Source organism: Buteo buteo, chromosome 8 (assembly GCF_964188355.1).
Source record: "Buteo buteo chromosome 8, bButBut1.hap1.1, whole genome shotgun sequence".
Taxonomy (NCBI): domain Eukaryota; kingdom Metazoa; phylum Chordata; class Aves; order Accipitriformes; family Accipitridae; genus Buteo; species Buteo buteo.
In genome coordinates this window covers 40,520,630-40,543,332 of record NC_134178.1, presented here as the reverse complement: position 1 = coordinate 40,543,332, position 22,703 = coordinate 40,520,630, and the positions used below count along the sequence as shown (strand labels likewise).

The window sequence follows — 22,703 nt, the reverse complement described above, 5'->3', positions numbered from 1 at the left end:
GCTGTGCCAGTTTACGTCAGCTCAATAGAATGGTGTCATTTACACCATGAAGGGAGAGCAAAGGACGTGACCCTGTCTTTACCCATGTCTCTGTAGGTATTTTTGCACCTTTTGGCTTTTTGCACTGCTAGTGCACATTCATGGGAAATACATACAACTCTGACTTTAGTACAATAATAAAGTAAACATTCTGATCTCTTTAAAAACTACAAATTAACAAACAGCCATGCCCATATGATGTTTGCAGAAAAGACTATACCGACATGAGGACCTAAAAGAGAAATCAGTTGGAAAGTGAAGGGAAATTGGATTTCACTGGAGAACTCCCAGAAAGCAAACAAACAAGGAAGAGGGGAACAGGAGGCAGAAATAATGGGGTTAAAAAACAGTAACTCCTAAACACGAGAGCTGTTATTGACACCGATGGGGAAACGCACTTCTCACGGGACTATTTTTTATCCAGACGGTGTCTGTTCAATGGGAGGAAAGAGAAAGCCGAGGTTGGGGAGCGCCAGGGAGCTGGGACGAGTGAAGGAAAGAGTTAAGGCTGGAGTCACCCTCTCTGAAATGCTCTGTGATGCTGTGCAGTATTTCAGCCCCCAGAGCCTTCCTCCTCCTCCTCCCTCCCTGTGTTGGAGTGGGGAGGAGGCGGGTTCTGCTGAGCTGTTAAATCCTGAGTGAAGTTTCCCCCATTTCCAGTGGCCACCGTTGTCTGAGGCTGGTTCGGAGCGGGGCTGGGGTTACCCTGACATTTCTGGGAGCGTGGCCAGCCAAGAAGGGAAAGAGAAGAAAAGACGAGAGTCTTTTACAATCTGCTTTTGTCAAAGTGTCGAGAAAGGGGAAAGGAAAGTGTCTTTTTTTTCCAGCATCACATTCCTGTGTTTTTCTTCAGCCTGGAAAATATATTAATGCTGGTGCTTTCCTCTCTGGAAACAAAGGAACTAAACGGGACTGAGGAAGCAAGGAGTGGGAAGGAGGCTTGGGAAGTTTAAAAGAGAGAGACTCGCAGCAGCCTGGAGTTCCCTTTTCTTAAATGAAATCCCTGCCTGTGTGGGTAACCAGTACAGCAAAAAGCCAGACCTGCAGGTAAATGGAGAAGCAGAGATCCCAAAGGAAATTTCCGCTAACCTCATCCTACTTGTCAAGAAGGTGAAGAAGAAAGAAAGTTAAAAGACACACAGGAAGACGGACAGGCTCTGGGACCTATTGGGCTGCGTAAAGATAAATCACTGTGCAGCAGCAAAGCTGTATGGCATTGGTCTCCTTTTAAAGGAAAAAGACGTGAAACCTCGTCTCTGGAAGGGGAACTTCCCTGACAGTGTAAGTCTCAAGTCAAATTTTTGGCTTTCTGCTCTACATACCAGACCATTTCTCTGTGCATGTTTGCATGTGTGTATGTGAGCGTGAGAGACAGAGAAGGATACAGATCACAGTGTCCTTTTGGATAGAGAGAGTCATGTTACAAACAGATGATCTCATTTTTGCATAAAATGATTCATTTTGTGCTTTTCAAAAAATAACTGTAAACTGTACAAAGCCACCAGGGCAGGACTGAGGTGTAATCAACACTTTCAAATCACAAAAACTAGCCAGCCTGTGCTTTGATTTTTTTTATCACTTGCGCAAGATACCATCATACTGTTAACATCTAACTTTTTCTTTTTTTCCTCCTCCCCTCAAGCAGATTGCACAATGAACTGGAGGCCAGCTCTCAGCTTAGCCCTGCTGTGGGCAGCATGGCTAGTGTGTGGCTCTGAGAAGACAGGGAGGCTAGCGGAAAGAGGGAGCCATGGAGTTAGGAAAGTGCCCCTGGCTTACAGGGCTCCAAGCAGCCTCCTGAGAAGGTCTGGAGCATCCCTGAGGAATTCGAGCCCAAATCCCCAACACCCCGGCACCAGGAGGCATTCTTCAGCACCTCCAAAGGCACCTGCCAATCTCCTGCAAGGGGAAGCACGTTCCCAGGCCAGGGGCATGGGGACCAGAACGAGACGGGTACAGAGACTCACAGCTGCAGCCAAATACTCCAAGTCTGAGATGATTAAGGACGAAGGGATATCCTCTGCCTCACAGACACGAGTGGTACGTTTCCCTTCAGGGTCAAGTTCCCCCAATGTCCTGGCCAGCTTTGCTGGGAAAAATCGGGTGTGGGTCATTTCTGCCCCCCATGCCTCTGAGGGCTACTACCGGCTCATGATGAGCCTGCTGAAAAATGATGTTTACTGTGAACTGGCTGAGAGGCACATCCAGCAGATTGTGTTGTTCCATGAAGAAGGGGAAGAAGGGGGAAAAGTCAGAAGGATAACCAATGAAGGAAAAATCCTGGAGCAGCCACTAGATCCTGCCCTCATCCCTAAGCTCATGAGCTTTCTGAAACTGGAGAAGGGGAAATTTGGCATGGTGCTGTTGAAGAAAACTCTGCAGGTGGAGGAAAGGTACCCTTATCCAGTCAGGCTAGAGGCCATGTATGAAGTCATTGATCAGAGCCCCATCAGAAAAATTGAGAAGATGAGGCAGAAGGGCTTCATCCAGACTTGCAAAGCAGCTGGGGTGGAGGGACAAGTGGTTGAGGAAGGCAACAATGGGGGCAGCACCCAGCCTACCCCCAGTGGTGGCCATGTCCAGGTGTCAGCAAGGAAGGAGGAGCCAAGGAAGAGCAATAATCAGCCACCAAGGACCAAAACAGTGAGGAAACCAATGACAACCACAGTGGCTACTCCTCTGCCTACAGTAAGGACCACTACCCTCCCTCCCACCACCACCACAACTACCCGCGCCACCACCCGCGCAGTGACAACAGCAAGCCGGTCTACAACAACAGCTACACCCCTCCCCACCACGCAGAGGACCTGGACCACAAAGTCACATTCCACCACAGAGTACCACAGGCTGCCAGTAGCCCCCGATGCCACCACGCCACGAGTCACAGTCTCTGAGGATTTCTACTCTCCTGTGTGGAAGGCAAACCGCAGGGACCGGCAGCGCGGCCACCCAGAGAAACACTCGGCGGCGACACGGAAACCAAGCAAAGCTGCCCGCTATGACAGTTTCACGGAAGTCCCAACAGCTCCCTCAGTGCACTATACAAAGGCAAATGTGGGTAGATTTAAAGATAACCGAACAGACAGAAAGGACTATAACCACAGGGACCTGAATGTCACACCAGGGCAACACAAACCAACTAAGACTAAACCACCGAAAAAGAAGGCCCAAGAAAAGATACTGAACAATGAATATGAAGATAAATATGACTTGAGCAAGCCTGCTAGTTCCCATTTAGAGGAGGAGTTTGCAGCAGGAAATATTCCCCCAAAGAAAGGAAAAGAATCAAAGAAGCATGAGCGAATGGATAAACCTGAGAAGAAGAAGAAGAAGGACAGACCTGACAAGCTACAGAAGAGTGAGAAGCAGTCCAAGAAGGACAAAGCTGAGAAAAAGAACAAGCAGGACAAAGACCGTAGCAAGAAGAACAAGAAGGGGAGCAGGACTGAGAATGAGGATTTCCCCAAGTCCAACAAGAAGCCTTTCCTACAGCCTCCCAGGAAATCAGTGACTGACCTCCTGGAATATTTTGAAGGCAAAAGGCGGCTCATTGTAAGTAACTTGTTCATTTGAATCTTATTACCTCAATGAAGTCTTACCTCCCTCTTAGTGGGAATATGTGCAACAGGAAGTTTATGGTAGTTTTGCATTGTTCTTTTTTGGTGCTTTCGTTTAACAGGTAAAATTTCTAGACCCAAAAGATCATCAGATTATTTTGTTTCCAGTGGATATGTAGGTGTCAGGATCTGTATAGATATATTGATAAAATGATGTCCCAGTGTGGATTACATCCATTCATTGCTTTGGGGTACTTGCCAATGTTACCACATTTCGATGCTCAGCATGTCCTGCCAGCTGGCACACCTGTTTTAGATTGGTGCTGGTGTCCTAAAACTGGAAGCAAGCCAGGTGGCTTGGCAGTACTAGCGCATGTCTGACTGAGGATATGCACAAAGGCATATGATCAGATGCCCTAAAGTAGGATTGTTACATTTGCTATTCTTTCTGGCATTCAGATCTCCTAGATATCTTCAGAGATCCCGTGCAAACTTTATTTTGTTTTGGTTTTTTCTCCTGCTGTTTCTATTAAACTGTAACACTATGGTAAGTTTTCAAGTCTGAGAAACTCAGCACGGTCTGGAGTTAACTTGTCCCAGGGTTTAATAGTGTTGTATGTTTTTCCAACTACTTATCTAAAAAAACACTTCACCTGGGACAGGAAACAGTTTTAGCTGTAGTACAAATGTTTTTTCTGGCCAATGGCACATACCCTGAAAGGTACACTTGGAAAAACAGTTCTTTAAAAATATTATTGTGGGAGCTGGTTTCTTGCAATTATTCCACTGCAAGCTGGCCTGTTTCACAGTTATTGTCCAATAGTCAGTATCACAAACATAGCTTTGACTTTCATGCCCCATATTCCAATACAAATAGCTAAGATGCCAAGCTAAAATTTCAACCATTGGAATTTAATTAATCATTCTGCTGATGATTCACAGACCTGAGCAGAAGGCAGCTTTCTTCTCCCCCTCCCCATTCTTCCAGCTGTAGGGGCTGTGCAGAGGTAGTAGTCTTGCATTCCCCAACATGTTGGCAATGGAGAAAAGCCATATATTTGAAAAATTTGAACTTGACTGAATTTTGCAAATAATGCCTATTAGTTACTTGTTAACTAATACTTAGACAAATCAAAAGCTCGGAGAGAGAAACTGCACACAAGTTTGGAATCTCTGAAATTTGGTCATATATCTCAACACTGTGGCTTCCAAGAATATGTGTAGCATCAGGACAAATAAAAACAAATTTGAAAAAAGAGCGAAAAGCAGAGCTTACAAATGTCAGGCTGCTAATTCATTACACCAACACAGTCCTGGCAACTTAAAGGACAGTCTGAAATTTGAACCTTCTGATACTAGGCCACATCTCAGCTGGCTCTCCAAGAAAAGAGTTGCACAATCTCAGGCTGTCAGGCCAAAACTCACTGAAGACAAATGATTATGCCACGCTGCACTTCACTTTTCCAGTATCTAATACCATCCTCAGCCTGCTTGCTCTGAAGTTTCTTGGAGAATAGGTTTGATTTGGTCATCAGCAAAAGCAGTGACTGAACTCTACTATCTCTTTGCCATGCATGGCACATGTGGAGAACAAAGAACTTCTCAAGCTTCTTTGAATCCATGCATGTGCCTGTTTGCATCCCTTCCTATGAAACTGTTCAGTTCCCTTAGGATCAGTCCTTCCAGCTAGATGAAGTCTGTCATTCATGAGTCTTCAAACTCCCTCTCTAAGGAATTACCCCACACTGCTGCAGAAGTGGCTCTACCTCAGTTATTCTCCATTGCTTTGCTATACTTTTTCAGCCGCTTCAATAGACTGGCTCCCAAGGACATTGTTTCAGTCCTCTCCCAAAAGTTTTTTGAGAGGGACATGAGTTTTTAAGTCCTACACCTCACTAAGGATTTCAGATTGCAGATTGCAGTGTGAATTTCAAACATCCAGAATTTTGAAGGCTATCCTGGGTTAAGCTCAATTAATGACAAATATAGGACCCAGCTGCAGAAACTGAAAAAATGTATGGGTTTTGAGTCCTGCAGCCCCACCGCTCTATAGTGGGACTTTTACTGCAGCCTTACTAATGTTGAGAAATCTTGGCTTTGTGACTTTGGGTTTTTTGTTTATTTCTCTGTGGTGATGAAATGCTGACTGACAGTCCATATATAATACTCCATTTATACCCACATGCACATATATAGACATGCACATGCACACAGGTACATGCGAATACAGATAGATACAGTGTATATACTACCTGAATTAAAACAGTCCTGGCACAAAGCTTTGATACAAAGTTTGCTTTGCCTCTTAAATGTTCCCGGCTTTGTTCTACAAGGTTTGATAAAGTAGATCAAATTCAGACTTGACTGTGCATTCCTGCTTACGGCCTCCAAAACTAGGAGGACAACACAAACCAATGGTCTGGTTTTGATCTTGGTCCTCAAATCCTTTTCATGATCCTTTTTTCATTTGAAGCATTTCTATGCCATTTAAAAGCAACGTATTACATGTTATGGCCCAGAAATCAAATCCTCTTTGTGTCGGACTTCCATTCACCTTCATGTCCCAATGCCGTAGTCATGCCAGGGGGCCTTTGCATAAATGAGAGTCAGATCTTATAAGCCCAGAAATGCCTCTTACATTTCAGTACATTGATGAACTGGATTTATAAGGAGTAAATCATAAAAATTAGCCTCCAGGCCCTACAAACTTAAGAAGACAGCTAGAAAATGATTGCACCTGTTACAGACTAAAGCATAAGTTTGCTATTGAAGGATTCTGGTGATTATTTATGACCTTAAACCATAAAATTTGGATCCTGAGTCTAAGTGCCTTTGTGTTTGGGGGATCGATGGCAGGTGCTTGACTGCAGTTCACTGCTACCAGTTAGAATGATTACATTGCTAGAGCTGCGGCATTCCTCTCCACCTTCTGCTGGAAACTGCTGCATAGGACCACTGCATGCTGTTACACACACACCTTCCCTGGAATATTTGCATCTCAGTCACTGACAAAGGATCTAAATTGTGTGCTGTAAACTTTTAAAAGTTAAAACTTTGCAATTGTTAGGAGGCTTTGAAATGAATACTATTAACTGTAGAGATTTTTACACTTTTGTTGTTGCAATTATTCCTCCTCCTGCTCTTCCCCCATAGCCGTGCCTTCTCAGCAAATGTAAGTCCTGTAAGACATCAAAGTGGCTTAGAACAAACAAAAGCTAAATCAGCAATTTTCAGATGAGGTCACAATGGCCTTAGCAAGTCTTCAGGGTCTTCTTATATGGCCATCAGTTACGTAAGTATTCATATAGCCCTAGTTGTCACACCTTGACAGTTAGAACAGCCACTGGGAGCCCTGCCTGGACCACGAGATGAGGCCAGAGCAGCTGCTCTGCCATGTTCCCAGTGCTCCCACTGTTAGTGAGCAGAAGGAATCCTAGATTCATGGCACCACTGAAGGCCATGAGGGAGACCTGGAGGGACTGGCAGGGCAAGGGATAATAGGAGAGTACATGTTTTTTTGTAAAATCCAGTGCTATTTCTTCTACCAGCACTGCGGAGAGGCAGCGGAAGAGCTGGTGCCACCAGCTGGCCGTGCTTCCTAAGGTTTTCCTGTGGCTGCCTGAACACCTTTGGGTCAGGCCTGGGCCTAAAGCTACACTCCGAACACAAATAAATAAAAAAAGGCTACAGAGCTGTCAATAGCTCTATGGAAAAGGAAGCCCAGTTTGCACACAGTGACTAGTTCTCCTTCAGTAAAATACTCATCTGCTTCATTCCTTATACTAAACAAGCTCTTTTGTCTCTGCCACCAACCAGCTGATCACAACCCCCAAGGCGGACAACACCATGTATGTACAGCAGCGAGATGAATATCTGGAGAGCTTCTGCAAGATGGCAACGAGGAAGATCTCAGTCATTACAATTTTTGGCACCATGAACAACAGCAGCATGAAAATTGACCACTTCCAGCTAGGTTCTTTTTTTTTAATAATTTCTTTCCATCTCGTGGTCACAATAGAGACAGCAAAGGGAGAAATCTCCCCAGCTTGGGTCAAGATCTAAGCAAGATCATTTGTTGTGGTCCACTTGCACTTTAGAACCCATTCCTCCTCCTTCCATGCTAACTATCCCTCTTTTGTATTTACATAAGTGTCTCTGGTATTTTCCATGTTTAGGCTTCCAGTGCTGTAACTTGAGCACCTTCAGCTTTCTTTGTAGGAATTCTTAAAGCCAGTAAAACAGTGAAACAGTGAAAAGGCAGAAAAATGTGATGAGGGCATGGGACAGAAAGAGGAAATTAGTCTCAGCTCTACCAATATCTTGAATACCAACCTCAACTGTCTAACTGAACGGCTACCCTAATACAATGCCCCCCTGCCCGCCCCACCTTGGTTTTTGCAAGACATCAGCCATGGGTGGCTAGATACTGGCTAGCATGATTTAAACACTGCTTAAAGAAGCTGGCTGTTGTCATGAAGAAGAGGAGATTGGGGGTGGGAAATGCTGAAGGGAACTGTTTGAGATTATACTCAAAACTTGGCCCAAGTTAATCCTGTTTTGAAGTTCAGCATCATTATCTCCCCACTCTGCCATGTAACATTTTCTCACACCTTTGCACTCCTCACAAGCGCATGGAAAAAGCTTCATTTTTCGGGGGCAGGCACTGGCTAAACCCAGAACAGAGAGAAGCATGCTAGTAAGACTCCTTGCTGCGAGTTCCTTTCCTTCCCAGGATCAGCTTTCCTGGTCTTAAGAGCTGATTTTGATATGTTCACAAAGTGAGCATTCTCCTCCACAGGAAGAGGAGGAGAGGGAGGTGGGAGGTCCAGGCACATTTTCCCCTCTGTACTGGTAAACAGAAATTAATTTAGAAGATTTCAACCATAGCCTCTAGGTATGGACAACCTTGCAAATTTGTACCAGCATACCTGATATTAAAAGGTTTACCATTTGAAGTCCTATCGCCTCTCTTTACCCATAAAGCAAGACACCCACCAGTGTGACTGCTTATTGCTGGCTATTGTAAAGAGGTTCATCTCATTGAAGCCAGAAGTTTTGGAGGCACTATAAATCAGACTATGTAGGACTTGCAAAGTAGCTCATTCAGCCATATTTAGTACCACTTTCTTTACATACAGAGTTCCCATATAGACGGGTGACACTGGTCATCCATCCCTCTCAGGCAGCTTTGAAACAACTGGTGTCAGTGTTCAGGTCCTGGGGAAGCACCCACCAAAGCCAGTGAGAACCTTTCCTTTCATAGCAGTAGGGTTTGGACAAAGACTTCACATCGCAGTCCAGCAAAGCACTTAAGCTTAGGTGTCTCTTGAATCATGTAAACAATCTCATTGCTGTTTGTGCCTAAAGGTTAACACCACTGTGAATGCTTCGCTGGACGAAGGCAAAGAAATAGTATAAAAGGTGCTAGTTTTGCTTATAAGTCCACCACATCTTTCCTCTGGAAGTTCATCTGGTTTTACCAGACCTTGGGAAGAGATGTGTGATGGAACAGAAAGCTCAGGACCACACCAGCTCCAGGGTATTTCAGGTCTGGCATACAACAGGCCACAAGATCACAGATTTATGTCTGGTTTCCAGCCGTGCCTTTACTGCTCTCAGAGAGAGAGCACCTAGTGGGGGACCAGGTGCCTTGTGTCCCTGAATGACTGTAAGTCACAAATCCTGCCAGACTGTCCATTTGTGCACCTCTAACAAATCTGGAGCAGTACAGAATTTTCCATATCAAGCCAAGGTTAGTCAAGGTCACTTCTTGTGTACCTAGACCCATCTGCTTGTCAGTGGACTGTTTCGGATTATATTTAGCTCCGGTCTGGCTAATAAACACACATTTACTCTGACATAGACCATACTCTTTCAGCCTGTTCCAAACTTAATCTACACTCAAACTTTCCCCAAACCACACAAGTGTATATAACAGCTTACTTCTCACAGGAGGAATTACGTTGTTGAAGAAAAGCCATAGACTTAGAAGGGTGTAAGTTAAACCTTACATGAAGTTCACCTTACATTTTTTGCCCAAAACACCAAATCCTGAGCTTTTTAAAAAGTTTAAATAATACAAACATCTTTCTATTCTACCTCCCCTTCTCCTCTACCCTTCCTGCTTGCATGGCCTCTTCATGGCTTACTCTCTGTGAGCATCAGAGGCAGCAAAAGCTCCTAAGAAACATTTTGTTCACGGTATTTATGCTGTAGTGAGAAGCCTTAGCACCCAGCATGATGGGGTCTACTACTAGTGCTGCATCTCAGGACTGAAATACAAATGACAACAACAGAAAAGTTCACAGAAAAGACTTTTCACTTGAAATTTCAAACACATTTAGAAGCAGTGAATGAAAAAGAGCTCATTAACACTGTTTGGCCAAGATCAGCTCATACTGAAACCAAAGAGCATTTCCCAGTTTCCCACTGGAATGACACAAAAGCTGAGTGTCACTGCAGAGGTCTTCTCATCACCCTGAGTTTGCCATGTGGCCTCTTTTCCCCAACTCATGGGAACAGGGCTTTAGTCAACTAAACACCAGTCCCAGGCTACCCACTTTACAATCAAAGCCAATACCTAATCTATTAGGCCACTGTACTGCTACAACAAACTGCTGAACTTCTCTGCAACCTCATCTGAGTTATTTCTAAAGAGTAACTCATCTCCCCAGGCTGTCTAGCTGCTAAAGATGTATGGATAAAAATTTCCATACTCTTTCAGTGACCTTTCTAGAAAGAGCAAAGAGAACGAGGACTTTGCAGGTAGCAGCAGACAGTCTCAACTCCTGTTGTTGTTCATGCTGATCCCAGATGTACTTTATGAGGTGGAGGTCAGGGACAAGTAGTGAATTGGAAAGAGGCAATTAGATTAACTTCTTTTTTTTCTCCCTAGAAATTACTTCCAAGTTTGAAAGGCAGGCCAGCCTTTGTGGTATTATTTCCGCCCCCCCCCCCCCCCAAACATTTTTCTGTATCACTCTTGTAATTTAATTTTCTTCTTTACATTGTAAGTTTTGAAAGAAAATCTCCTAACAATGAAACTCTAAAGCACTATCTTCATGTTGATATCCAGAGTCTTTAAAGCAGAAGAGTGCTATGGGTCAGCTGGTCTAAGGTACTGCACCATATAGCTGTTTTTCATCACATTTCACACTAACATCTTTTGCATTACTTTACCTCTATATAGCCCTATGAGATAGTCTTTGCTTTTGTAGGGAACTGTTTGCAGGCAGAAGTATGAATTTTTGGTCTATGTTTTAATGGTCATGCTTGCCATTAGTAACATGTAAATCTCACTTATGAAGCATTGGTGCATGATTTACATATGTTTTATGAAGTGAATAACCAATTAGCACATCCAGCAACTCATCCAATGGGGAATTTATAACATTGCCTACAATTCTTTACAAAACTTTCAACTGAGGTACATGTAACCATGTAAAACCATAAATTATATCAATAGCTTGATTAGTATAACCATATTTTAACATTTGCTGGTTTGTTGGCGTTTTTATTCTGTAAGAAGCAGGTCCAAGGTGTGAAACGTAAAGGTCAGGTTCTGATTCAGACATTTTCCCAAGGTTTTAATTCAGAAGTTTCGTTCAGTCTATTGCACAGATTGGACCTACTGCAAAATTTGATCAGTATGCTCCTTAAAGGCTATGGATGTTTAGAAAATTATTTAAAATGCCCTCTTGTATAATGAATGAAATCTTTTCTGTTGCTGTGTGCTCAACCCAGATCAATTCATCTCATCTGTATTTGCTGGTGAATAATGGTGGAGCAGGGGACTGGAAAGTTGTACCTCTGGATTCTAGCTCTTAATCGGCTGTCGCATCTCTGTTTGACTTCAGGCAGGTCACTTAAGCCGTGGCTGGGATTTCTACGAGAGGATATGAATATTTATATTCATAGTGGTGTCACAGGGCATAAGCAAGTAACATTTGCCGAGAGGTCTTTGGTGCTCAGGTGACATTTCACTTTGTGTGTGATTTAGCTTGTCTTTAGCTTTCCAGGCCCACTGTTGCAGACGGAGGACAGTGTTCCAGCACTGTCACAGTTGTACAGCACTGTGCTGGATGCTACAGCTGAGGCTGAGCTGATGACATGGAGGACTTGGCCCTTATACACCCTGGTTCCAGGGGAAGTAAGAAACCTCAGTATCTCCACAGGCTTGTCTTGTACATGCTTCAACTATCTGTCTTCAGAGTTCTTTTTCTCCTCAAGCATTTCTGAATGTTTTCTTAGGGTAGAGCAGTGAGTAGGTACAAATCCTTCTCAAAATTTAAGTTTTTTCCTGTCAGGGTGCTAGAATGGGTAATGAACATCAGCAAGTAGATGGAGGAGTGCCACAGCAGGGTATGTAGAGTGAGCTGAAGAGCTAGGCCTGCAGTATTCAAGACACATTAAACAGTTTCTGGTTTCTTGTTGTCACTAAACCTCCCATGTAATTTTTTAAGACTGGCAAGGTTAACTCTAGTGTCCTGGCCAACCTCAAGCTGTTCTAGCTATATTTTACTGATCCAAATTCTCTATGCTGTTTCATTTGGATATGGTGCTTTCCAGCTCCTGTCCTAAATTGTTGAACAGTTTCTATTTTCTATTCCAGAAGTAGCTGCATTTCAGGAGCTGGTGAAATGATTAGTACATGCATATACATGTATAAGCATATTGAAAAAATCCAAAAGATCCTTCCAGGAAAGAGCAGCCAACCAAGATTTTTCAAAAGTAGAAATGTTGAATACTGAAGTGCATGTGCCCTAGGGTAGACTGATTTTCAAAAAATATGGGGATTGAAAACTGGACAGTTAAAAGCCACGGTGCCATACTAATATTTTCTAATAACTTGCCCATGCAGCAGGAAGAGGGATTCTGGGAAATGAATTTCCCCCTTTCTTTCAAGGTGAAATTAAAGGCAGAGTGCTGTGTGATTCCATCCATGACTATTTTTATTTCTCCTTTGTCTCACATTAAGATAATGAAAAGCCCATGAAAGTGATAGAGGATGAAGATCTTGTGGACCAGCAGCTCATCAGTGAGTTGAGGAAAGAGTATGGGATGACCTACAATGACTTCTTCATGGTGCTGACGGACACTGACATGAAGGTCAAGGTGAGGGTTTCGACTCTTTGAAAGAAAAGGCATTGAAAAAATATGAAAAAATTGAAAAAATTTAGGAAATTACACTACAGGCTTGCATGTGAGGCACATAAGAGACTGATGCAGGACTTGGTCATTGCTGGAGGACAATAAAAAGGGCAGAGAAATTTTCAGGAATTAGGTAGTTATCTTCATTTTCTGTACTTAGGGGATTTCAGGAATTGTGGGTTTCTGCTGGGATGGTGAGCTGACACCATAGGAACAGGACCCCCCACTGGCAGAGGTTTTAATGTAGTAGCTGGCATTATAAAACACATAGTTTGGCTGCTCAATGGGATGACAACACATTGCACATGGACAATGCTCTAACTGAATGGCCTTACAAAAGAATATAATGACAATTTGTTGCCTGCAATGGCCTGGCCTTATCACATTGGGCAAACACTGAAAATATACCACTTCCAAAGAGCAGTCTGACTGCAAAACCAGTAATATTTTCCATGGTTTCTAATCTGTTTCAGGCCTTGTTACCTGTGTGTAAATAGGAATACTTGAATCTCTATATATCCTACAGTGCTGTGATACATGCAGAAAGACTGCTAATATGTGCATCCTTTTACCCATCTGTTCTTTTTTTCTTAACAGCAATACTATGAAGTACCCATAGCAATGAAGTCTGTGTTTGATTTGATCGACACCTTCCAGTCACGAATTAAAGACATGGAAAGACAGAAAAAAGAGGGCATTGTCTGCAAAGAAGATAAGAAGCAATCCCTCGAGAGTTTCCTATCCAGGTATTACCTTCTGTTCTTATCTGCTGCTAGTTCTAAGAATTATTGTCTTATTGGAAAAATACCCATCCAACTATTTCTGTGATTTTTTAGTACAGATTTCTCAGTATATACAGTGTTAAGCAAATACAGAGAAGTAGCCATAGCTGAGTGCAGTCTTCTACAGAGCACTGGAAGTCAGGATGCATGTTGTGTTTCCAGACTCACTGCACATTCTTTGGACACTAACTGTCTGTACCTCAGTTCCCCCATCATGACATGGAGATAATAACGCTGATTTGCATTAGAAGAGCAAATAAGGACTAATTCACAGATTAGTGAATACAGCTCAGTGTTTTGAATGTATGAAGCATAGCATTTATGTGCTTCCATCATCAACCATCACAATCTCATTAATCTCATTTTAATCCCTTCCATGTAGCTCAAATCAGTAATTAATCCTCTGTAACTTCCTTCTTATCCTGCTTGAGATAACAGTTGGTCTTTGCCAGTATTAGTCATGCGTATTACTAAAGGTCTTGCAGATGTCTCTTGAAAAATGTTTGAGAGACCTCCTGCAGAAAGACAGTTTTGTTCATGCAATCTTTATATGCCGTGTTACTGCTCTACCTGCAAGACCTGAATTCCAGGCCATAAACATGTTCGGACTGTGGGAATTCAGATCCACAGGAGAGCTCTGCAGCTATAGCCCTCTCTGTTACAGGATAATTTACATAAAATTAGGGTACCCCACCACTCTACGCTTTACCTGTTACTACTGCATCCTCCTCACCTACTATCAGAATTCATGGGAAGACACCGTTAATGCCAGATGGCTATAAAAATAAATGAGGCGGCATGATGGATTATGACTTGAGGAGGAAAGGAGCAACAGGTAAATGATTAGGTTGTTGGTTCATAAACATTTTAAAATTCAATGGCCACTTCAACAGAAAGAGAACCTTTAACAAGATCCACCCCACCCACCTCACCACCTCCTGTTTAGGTCTTAGTGATTCATCCTCAAGACCACCAAGAGAACCACAGTTTGTAAACAGCTGGCCAACACAAGAAAGAGCTTGTATGCTGGAAAGTGACAGATCCCAAACCTTCTTTGCTTGGAAACAGCCCTAGCAAGAAACACACATTAGAAAAAGAAGCAGGAGAAATGCACAAAATTGCATCTATAAACAGAACTGCCACTGCACAGAACACATTTGTTGTCTGTGAAACAAGCATTGGGCTTTAAATGTTGGGTGGATTTCACTAGCCATGTTAACCGGTCAGACTCCCAGCAAGATTCATTCCAGCTTTGTTCAAGATTATCTTCCCAGCTGAACAAGAGTCCTGGCATCATCTCCCCGGTGTTGCTCATTGGGAAGGTCAGTTATAATAATGCAAATACGGTTCTTAAGAAGCCTGGCTGGCATGAGACCATGAGAGCCAGAGCTGGCTTGAGTAATGTTTAAAAGCCACATTTATCAGGAGGAGATCCTTGAGTTTGGGGAGGGGGGTGGGGGAGAGTCCCCCTGTAACACCAAGACACTTAGCTGTGCTGCTCTCTGGCCTCACAAACAAGAATGGGATGCAAAATATGTAGAAGAGGAAGAAAGGATGCACCCAGAGAAGGGGCTAGCAGATTTGTCAGTACAGGAGTATTGGCCTGTGGCTTCTGATGTCAGAAATAAGTATTGGTGAACTAACAGCTGTGAAGGACCAACTGAATTAATTTCTCAGTAAGATGTAGCCCCAGACAAACACACCAAGTATAGGGATTGCCTGGGGGAGAAGGATAAACAGCCTGAGTGGCTGTCAACCTTTTTCAACTCTGTGCATCTCCAATGGAGATACTCAAAAAAACAGAAAGGAATTAAGAGTATCTTAAAGCAGCTCACAGATAAAATTCCATCCTGATTTGTGCCCTAGACAAAATATGATCCAATGTTTACATTCTCGGTCACAGTTTATAGGTAGCCGGGTGCCTTTGCTATATAAAATATCACACAGATTATTTTTTTCCCCATTTTCAGAATAACAACATAAAACTTCCCCCCTTTCCTTAATGTCACATGTGATTCTTAATGCTTCTCATTACTATTGACATAACTGTATACATATGCCCATGTCTCTTTGCTGTTCCTCCTGGCACGATTAAAATTGGGGAGCTTTGCTTTTCAAGGATTTACTTTTTTAATTATAAAAATACACACAGTATCAGCCAGTCAACAAGACAAAGACACCAGCATTCTTCTATGACTTTGAGCAAGTCCCACCATATTTTCTGCTTCTCTCACATGGAACAGAATTGACACATTGCATTAGCCTTTGTTTTGAGATCTTCACATGGTGCTGCAGAAAGGCAGGCTATTATTATAACAGAGTAACATCTGCATCCATTTAAAAGATCATTTCCTGCTATAAAAATACCCCTGCAGCTTTGCAAATTCCTATAAATCTGATTTATTTAGATTTAGTGGAAAAGTACCTTTATTCAAAAAAGGGGTTGTTTGGAGAGTATTAAACCCCCCTATAGTTAGAATTTTTAAAGGTTTCAAGTGTCCTTATGGCATTGCCTTTCCTTGAGAGGACAACAGAAGGTGCTCCTGGTGCAAAAGTTTGCTAGATGGGTCATCCCATATTAAAGAAATACCCAAGATTTATTTTATTGCCCCATGCATGCCTTATATAGCCACAGGCTCACACAACCACATACTTACAAACAAGCTCAGATTTAAAGCCATGTTAAAGGTATTTTGAGCGAGTGTGGTATAGAAGAAAAAGAGGTCAGTGAATATTTACACAGAAGTATGAGTTATGTCTGAAATGAAGATACACCCTAATTCTCAGACAGCCCTTGGACTGCAAAATAACTGTGCAGTTCCAGCAGTGGTGAATGACGTAAAAGCTAAATGTCTAGTGAGAAATTCTACAGGAATCTTTCTTTCTCTTGAATATACACTTCTCAGCATTGTTGTAACTACTGAAGGGGGCTTTGAGCAAAGATCGTAAGCTTTGCAGTGTTTGTTTGGCAAAGCAGTGAAACTACAGATGTTTCTTTGAGAGTTTTGGAGTTGTAAAATTCCAAACAGGCTTTATCCTCTCCCAGTGATGGATAGAACTGGGAAGATCTCCCATCCAGCTGTTACTTAGAAGTTGTGAGAGGTATGACATATCTCAGCCTACAGAGAACAAAAATGCTGAGAGGACTCAAGTCACGTGTCATGACCATGCCCTGTCGCACCCTCTTCCCCTTCCAGATTCCGATGGAGAAGGCGGCTGGTGGTGATCTCTGCTCCCAGTGATGAGGACTGGGCTTATTCCCAGCAGCTTGCTGCTCTCAGTGGACAAGCCTGCAATTTTGGTGAGTCAAAAGAAATTATACTCTTGCTCCCCAAACCCACATCCTTCCTGGTGATGTGATGGATTCCTTTGCTAAAGTCTGAAGCTAGACAGTCTGAGGAGTCTGACAACTGAAAAGTTTGCCACAGCTACTCCAAATCCAAATAGAAAAGATTGTGCTAAGCAGGTAGTATGGCATACACTGACAGCTAAGACAGCTAAACAAAATGTTCCCTGGAATCATTTGTGTGAGGCAGAAAAGGTTAGCACTCCAAAGCTTCTCTTCGGGATTGTACTTCAGGAGATCAATAGTATTTTCTTTTTCTCCCTGCACAAATTAACGACATAAGTACAATGCTTTGGGAAGGGCAGATCCTCTAATACCCAGCTCAAACTGGGCCAGGTATCAGGGAGATGCATGGAAATCAGGCTTTTTTCTTTTCCTTCCTGCTTCATTGCCAAAACCTGTAAAAATATTAATGGAAGCCACTTTAATCTAATAAGGACCCTCCCAGCCCCCTAACTATGTACTTAAAATCCAACCATAGTCAGTGGAGAGAGATGTGCTCCTCCAGGAGGCAATTAAGAGCAAGACCCAGAAACACTCTTCTGCCTTTCCATTATGAAGCGCAGAGAGACTCATTCCTTAACTTAGGTTCCTAGCAATGCAAATACCATAGAGGGCCTAGACTTGACTCCTACAACAGAATGAAACAGGTCCCATTCAAAAGCTGCTATTTCAATACACTTCAATTATGCCTGAAGGGAGATCTGTACAGTATCACTGTTTATTCATAATCACCTGGCTTTCATTCAAAGCATCAGCAGCATCTCATTTGGTAACTACCGAAGTAAACTGTGACATGGACCACTATAAAAAGCCTTCTGAAGAACAGAATGGAACCAAACCAGCTAATTCTCCCCACCCCTTGCTAGGGACAGCTTGAAGGAGATCCAGTGAGTTTCTAAAGTGTTTGTCCTCAATGGGTGTTGTAATTAAGTGATAGGTTTTCCAAGCATCTTACCTCCAAGTTGTAAAAACAGTTGCACCAAATATTTTGTAGATTGTACAGACTCATGTTACATGAACGGTTTCTACAGCCTCTAAGGTCTTTCTTCAAAGCAGAGGCAACAGTCCAAGTCTCTGCCCAGAACAAATGAAAGAAGTGTATACCTGTCATAAGCCATTCCCTGCAGTCATTTGGAGTTTTAACTGCGATAGGTTATATTGCCTCTAAATACTTCATTGCTGTATGACAAGTAAGAGCTTTACTAGTGAACAGAACAGTGCAGAAACATTCTGAATTTGGGGAATGGCCTCTGCAACTTACTGGCATGTCTGATGCTTGTATCCCTATGCTACAGAACCACACCAAATGCTGTTGTCCTTGTGACACTAGCAACAGCTTTTATGCAACTGATACCACATTTACTTGACACACGAGCTTATCACCACTTTTGGGACAGGTGGTGTGACTGGCAGAGACTCCACAGAAATCAGTAACTCTTCCTCCTAGAGGGCTGGCTGAGACTGGCCCCTAATTTAGCACGCACAGACCTGGCTGATGAAACCGAAATCTGCCCAAAAATGAGCAGAAAGATCTGGTCTGATCCAAAACCTCCTTCATTTCCTCCACAGGTCTGCGCCATATAACTATCCTCAAATTGCTAGGACTTGGAGAAGATATTGGAGGTGTCTTAGAGTTGTATCCCATTAATGGTAAGTGACTGTTTCCAGTTTCTTCAGTACTACCCATGAAGGGAATTACATAATGCTGAGTGTTTCTTTGCTGTAATTTCTTTAGAGAGACTGGTATGACTGTGTTTTTCTCTTTTGTTTTGTTTCTTTTAAGAAAAAAGATGACACAAAAGCAAACAAAAAGCTTTCTTGGTATTCCTATGCGAAACATCATATAGCTTCTACCACATCTACCACATCCCATATCTCATATATCATGACAGTTCAAGAGTGAGACTCTATACTGCCATTAATGACCCAGCAAATTCATCCTGCAATTCTTCAGACTATCACACTTCAGTCCTTGTGATTTATTTCACTGTGACTATTTTTCACATACACCTTCTGCATTATGTGAACCAGTGACCCAAACTGCATAGAAGCCAGAGAAGTGCATGTGTGTTGGGTGACAAAAAGGTGTGCCACACTAGCAGCTTCAGTCTAGAGAGTAAAGACAAATTTACTAAACCTAACAAAACTGTTAAAAATACATCTTTAGTTCACAGTGGAGCAGTTTCATTTTGGAACCAGGAAAACCTGAACTTGTAAATGACAAGAATCTTACATTGCCAACTCTTGAGCTGTATCCTATCTCAAGTTGCTAACTCACTTACCTACAAACTGTCATCACTGCATAAACAAAATATTAATGCTGTTTTTATGTCATCACTTTCTAGGAAGCTCTGCTGTAGACCGAGAAGATATCCCAGCTAATTTGGTGAAAGACATTCGAAATTATTTCCAAATTAGCCCAGAATATTTCTCAATGCTTCTAGTTGGGAAAGATGGAAACGTCAAATCCTGGTATCCTTCTCCAATGTGGTCTATGGCAATTGTGTATGATCTGATTGATTCCATGCAGCTTCGGCGACAGGAAATGACAATTCAGCAATCACTCGGCATGCAGTGCCCAGATGATGAGTATGGTGGGTATGGTTACCATAGCTATCACCAAGGATACCAGGAAGGTTACCAAGATGACTACCGTCACCACGGAAGTTACCACCATGGATATCCATATTGAAAAGAGCAACTTAGCCTCCAACTGCCCCATGTCTGTCTTCTAATAGCTATCCAAGCAATAGATGGCTGGTTGCAGAAAGTCTTCCCAGGCCATCCAGATATCCATGCCTCGTTCTTCCACTGTTCAATTAAAGGACTTTGGTCATTTGCCTTCTCAAAAATGCAGAAGCCTTCACAGTGAAGCAATTCAAACCAGTAGTATTGAAGCTTTAAACAATAAAGACTCCATTATATTTTTAAGCCTTTATAAACAAAGGGGATCAGCAGGTGCTGTTTGTATTAAAACCAAACAAACCCCTCACCACAGCCCCAGTTCATGGACACTACTGTAGGGCAGGACTCAAACTGTCCAACAAATATTACTTTTTTCTAAGGAGAAAAAAAATTAAGTATATTTATTGGAAAGTGAGATTGCATTGTGCTCATGAAAAGAAGCAAAGAATCACACTTCAGGACTTTCCCAGAAAAGGAATATTTAAGAAAGAAGCATGGGGCAGGCTCTTTAATAATAACAATAACAACAATAAAACCCTTTTGAAGAACCTTGTCTAAAAAACCAGCATCCCTTTTACAGTGCATTAACATTGTAATTAGCTGACTTTATCAATGAAAATAAGAATTTATGGCTATGGTAAGATTTGTTCCAGTACAATACAATGTAAAGTTCTTAACTACAAAGCTTGCTGCATGGCCATTTATTCTTTTAATTGGGGTCCCTGTTCTCTTAGGTCCTGCCCACCTGACAGTTAAATCCAAGTTAATGAGAGCTAAGTGGAAACACCAACCATAGTTAGCATTGTCTGAAATACAGAAAACTGAAAAGCATTATTTTCATCAGAAAAAAAGGAAAAAAATTCTCATTCATATATATTTTAAATGAGTTGTAACTAGCTCTCTATAACAATGTTTTTAATTAAACTATTGCTCTAAATTTCAAATTTCCTTCTACCTCTTCTTCACATACCCTCCCCCATGAAAAAAAAAAAAGACTAAAAGTTTATACAACTACTTGGAAATAATTTGGTCTGCTACTAAACCAGCCCTATTTCTCCCACACTTTCCAAAATGGTTTTCTTCTCTTTTCATTGGTGTCTTTGGGCATTGGATCTGTTGCACCACCCTACTCCTACTGAAATCAGTGGCAGGAACTGCATGCATAGCCACACTTTCAACACCATTTGGATTAGATTTCTGAACATTAAAGAGCCAGCAGAAAGATTCAGGAATGTCCTGAAGTGAAGGTATCATGCAAGCCTTCATAGTGGCACAGTGGTCACTTCTAATGTTGAAGGCATGCCTGACCAGTCACATTTCTTTTTATAATCCATGACATGGGTGCATGTCATGTATAGATACATGCAAGAGGGCACTCTTACTAGGTTTTGCAATCACAGCAACAGCACAGGAATAGGGAGAAACTACAGCTATGTGCCAGAGCATGCCCCACAGTTTGAGTTTTAGCATTTTCCTGACTCTTTGTTTTTTTTTTGGCCCAGACAAAAACAGAACTGGGTAAAGCAACAAGTTCACTCAAAGCCAGATGCTTTCTTTAGAAACTTGGTCACAAAGAGTCAGACCTTGCTTGCCCTTCTGAATGTCAGAAAGGCAGACGGATGTGGAGGTCACAGGGCCTGGCCAGTTTTTCCTTAGCTTTACAAACCTGGTCACCCTCTGGGGCAGGCTACCCTCCGTATCACAAGGTCTAGTCAGCACAGGGTACAGCTCCCAACTTAACTCTCTCAGGTGACTGGAGCTAAGTGAGAGGATGGTAGCCATTTGACAGAACCATTTTGAGAGGACTCCTACCTGCAGAGAGCTTCCAGGTTCTCATTAACTACAGTACTTCCACAGCTGAAAGCAGTGGACACAGAAATTCCAAAAACCAAAGCGGAGCTATGAAAAAGAATCACAGAACTGGTTTCTAGAAGAAAATGGGAGGTCCCACATCTCAGTTTTAGAAAACAAGTGCTTATTGCATCAGTGTAGGAAGGTCAGCTGCCTAACTTTCTTAGCCTAAAGCAAAAGCTGAGGAAAGTATACCAGATGTCTAACAGCCACCCCCTGTAGACAAAAAGAGAAACACCTTTAGGGTGTTTTCTTTCAGGTGTTCATTTCAACTTTTCTGCAATCTTGTATTTTCGTGTAAAATCTTTAAATGGAGCCCTTTTAACTCACATTACAAATCATGGCAACTAAATCTCCTGTGCTGAGCAGGAAGAGATAGTTAACTTACAAAAACGAGTGCAACACCTGATCCAAATTGCCCCCCCCCCTCCAGAATTCAAAGTTAAGTTGTGCAAGTACCAAACCCAGCATAGGCATTCAGTGGGAGTTGCATTAAAAAGACAACTCCAAACAAGTTGTCCACTTAAAAGGGAGGTTGGGATGGGCTCTTAACCAAAACTACACATTCAAATATTCACAGAATTTGAGGAAGACTCAGTATTATTCTACATTCTGGTGCTGATTCCTGCCTTCATTACAAACTGGTTCAAAATTACCAGAAACTTTTAGCAACAAATTAAAATCCTGATTTTGCAACCTACGTCTCCCTATGGAAAACTAAAAGCAAAGCCTGAAGGAACACCAAGCCAAAAAATCCTTTCAACAACAACATACAGTTATCTTAAAGACTGTAAGCATTCAGGAGCTACTGTACTCCAAATTAAGACTTCATTTTTTCAAAACACAAATCAAATCCAAAGTGCTGGATCCGTCCCTGCAGCATCACTCTGAGGACAGACTTACTGAAATTAAGGTCCTATTGCTACAGCTCTTAGTGGGAAGATTCCACATGATAAAGAAAAACTTTTTTCTTATACATGGGATTTGATTCAGCTCCCAGATGGCTGTTTTCATCCACAGGCTGTCTTTCAAGCACCATGGCTCTGTTGCTACATTCACAAAGTAGCTGAAATTAACCAAAATAAATATTGCTTTAATTGGCTTGTTATAAACAAGAGAAACATGAACACACTTCTCTTTCTGGGAGGTTTTGTGAACTATTTCCTCAAACCTGGAAGGAGGAACTTAACATCCTCAGCAGCAATTAAGTTCAAATGTTTGTGGTTCTAAATCACAGCTTAGAAAAAGCTCTCTGCCTGATGTATTTATTAAAGACTGTGTGCCAAACTA

At 42.2% G+C, this 22,703-nt stretch overlaps 1 protein-coding gene across 2 annotated transcripts; it reads left to right on the top strand.

Annotated features, from left to right (window-relative positions):
- Positions 1–683: 683 nt before the first annotated feature.
- CCDC80 (coiled-coil domain containing 80) lies at positions 684–21,042 on the top strand. Of its 2 annotated transcripts, none has more exons than XM_075034325.1 (8): positions 684–1,320; positions 1,685–3,591; positions 7,413–7,569; positions 12,574–12,710; positions 13,344–13,492; positions 16,726–16,829; positions 18,447–18,527; positions 19,223–21,042. In XM_075034325.1, the coding sequence occupies exons 2-8, from the start codon at positions 1,693–1,695 to the stop codon at positions 19,567–19,569; spliced, it is 2,874 nt and encodes a 957-aa protein (XP_074890426.1). In that variant the 5' UTR covers positions 684–1,320; positions 1,685–1,692; the 3' UTR covers positions 19,570–21,042. The 2 variants fall into 2 exon arrangements, with proteins under 2 accessions (XP_074890426.1, XP_074890427.1); XM_075034326.1 differs by having other exon boundaries at positions 1,682–3,591.
- Positions 21,043–22,703: the final 1,661 nt, after the last annotated feature.

Excerpts from the sequence above, each read along its gene's own strand:
- CCDC80 (XM_075034325.1), top strand. The coding sequence starts at position 1,693 with ATGAACTGGAGGCCAGCTCTCAGCTTAGCCCTGCTGTGGGCAGCATGG. Across the intron at positions 3,592-7,412 it reads AAGGCAAAAGGCGGCTCATT|CTGATCACAACCCCCAAGGC; the intron begins GTAAGTAACTTG and ends GCCACCAACCAG. Across the intron at positions 7,570-12,573 it reads AATTGACCACTTCCAGCTAG|ATAATGAAAAGCCCATGAAA; the intron begins GTTCTTTTTTTT and ends TCTCACATTAAG.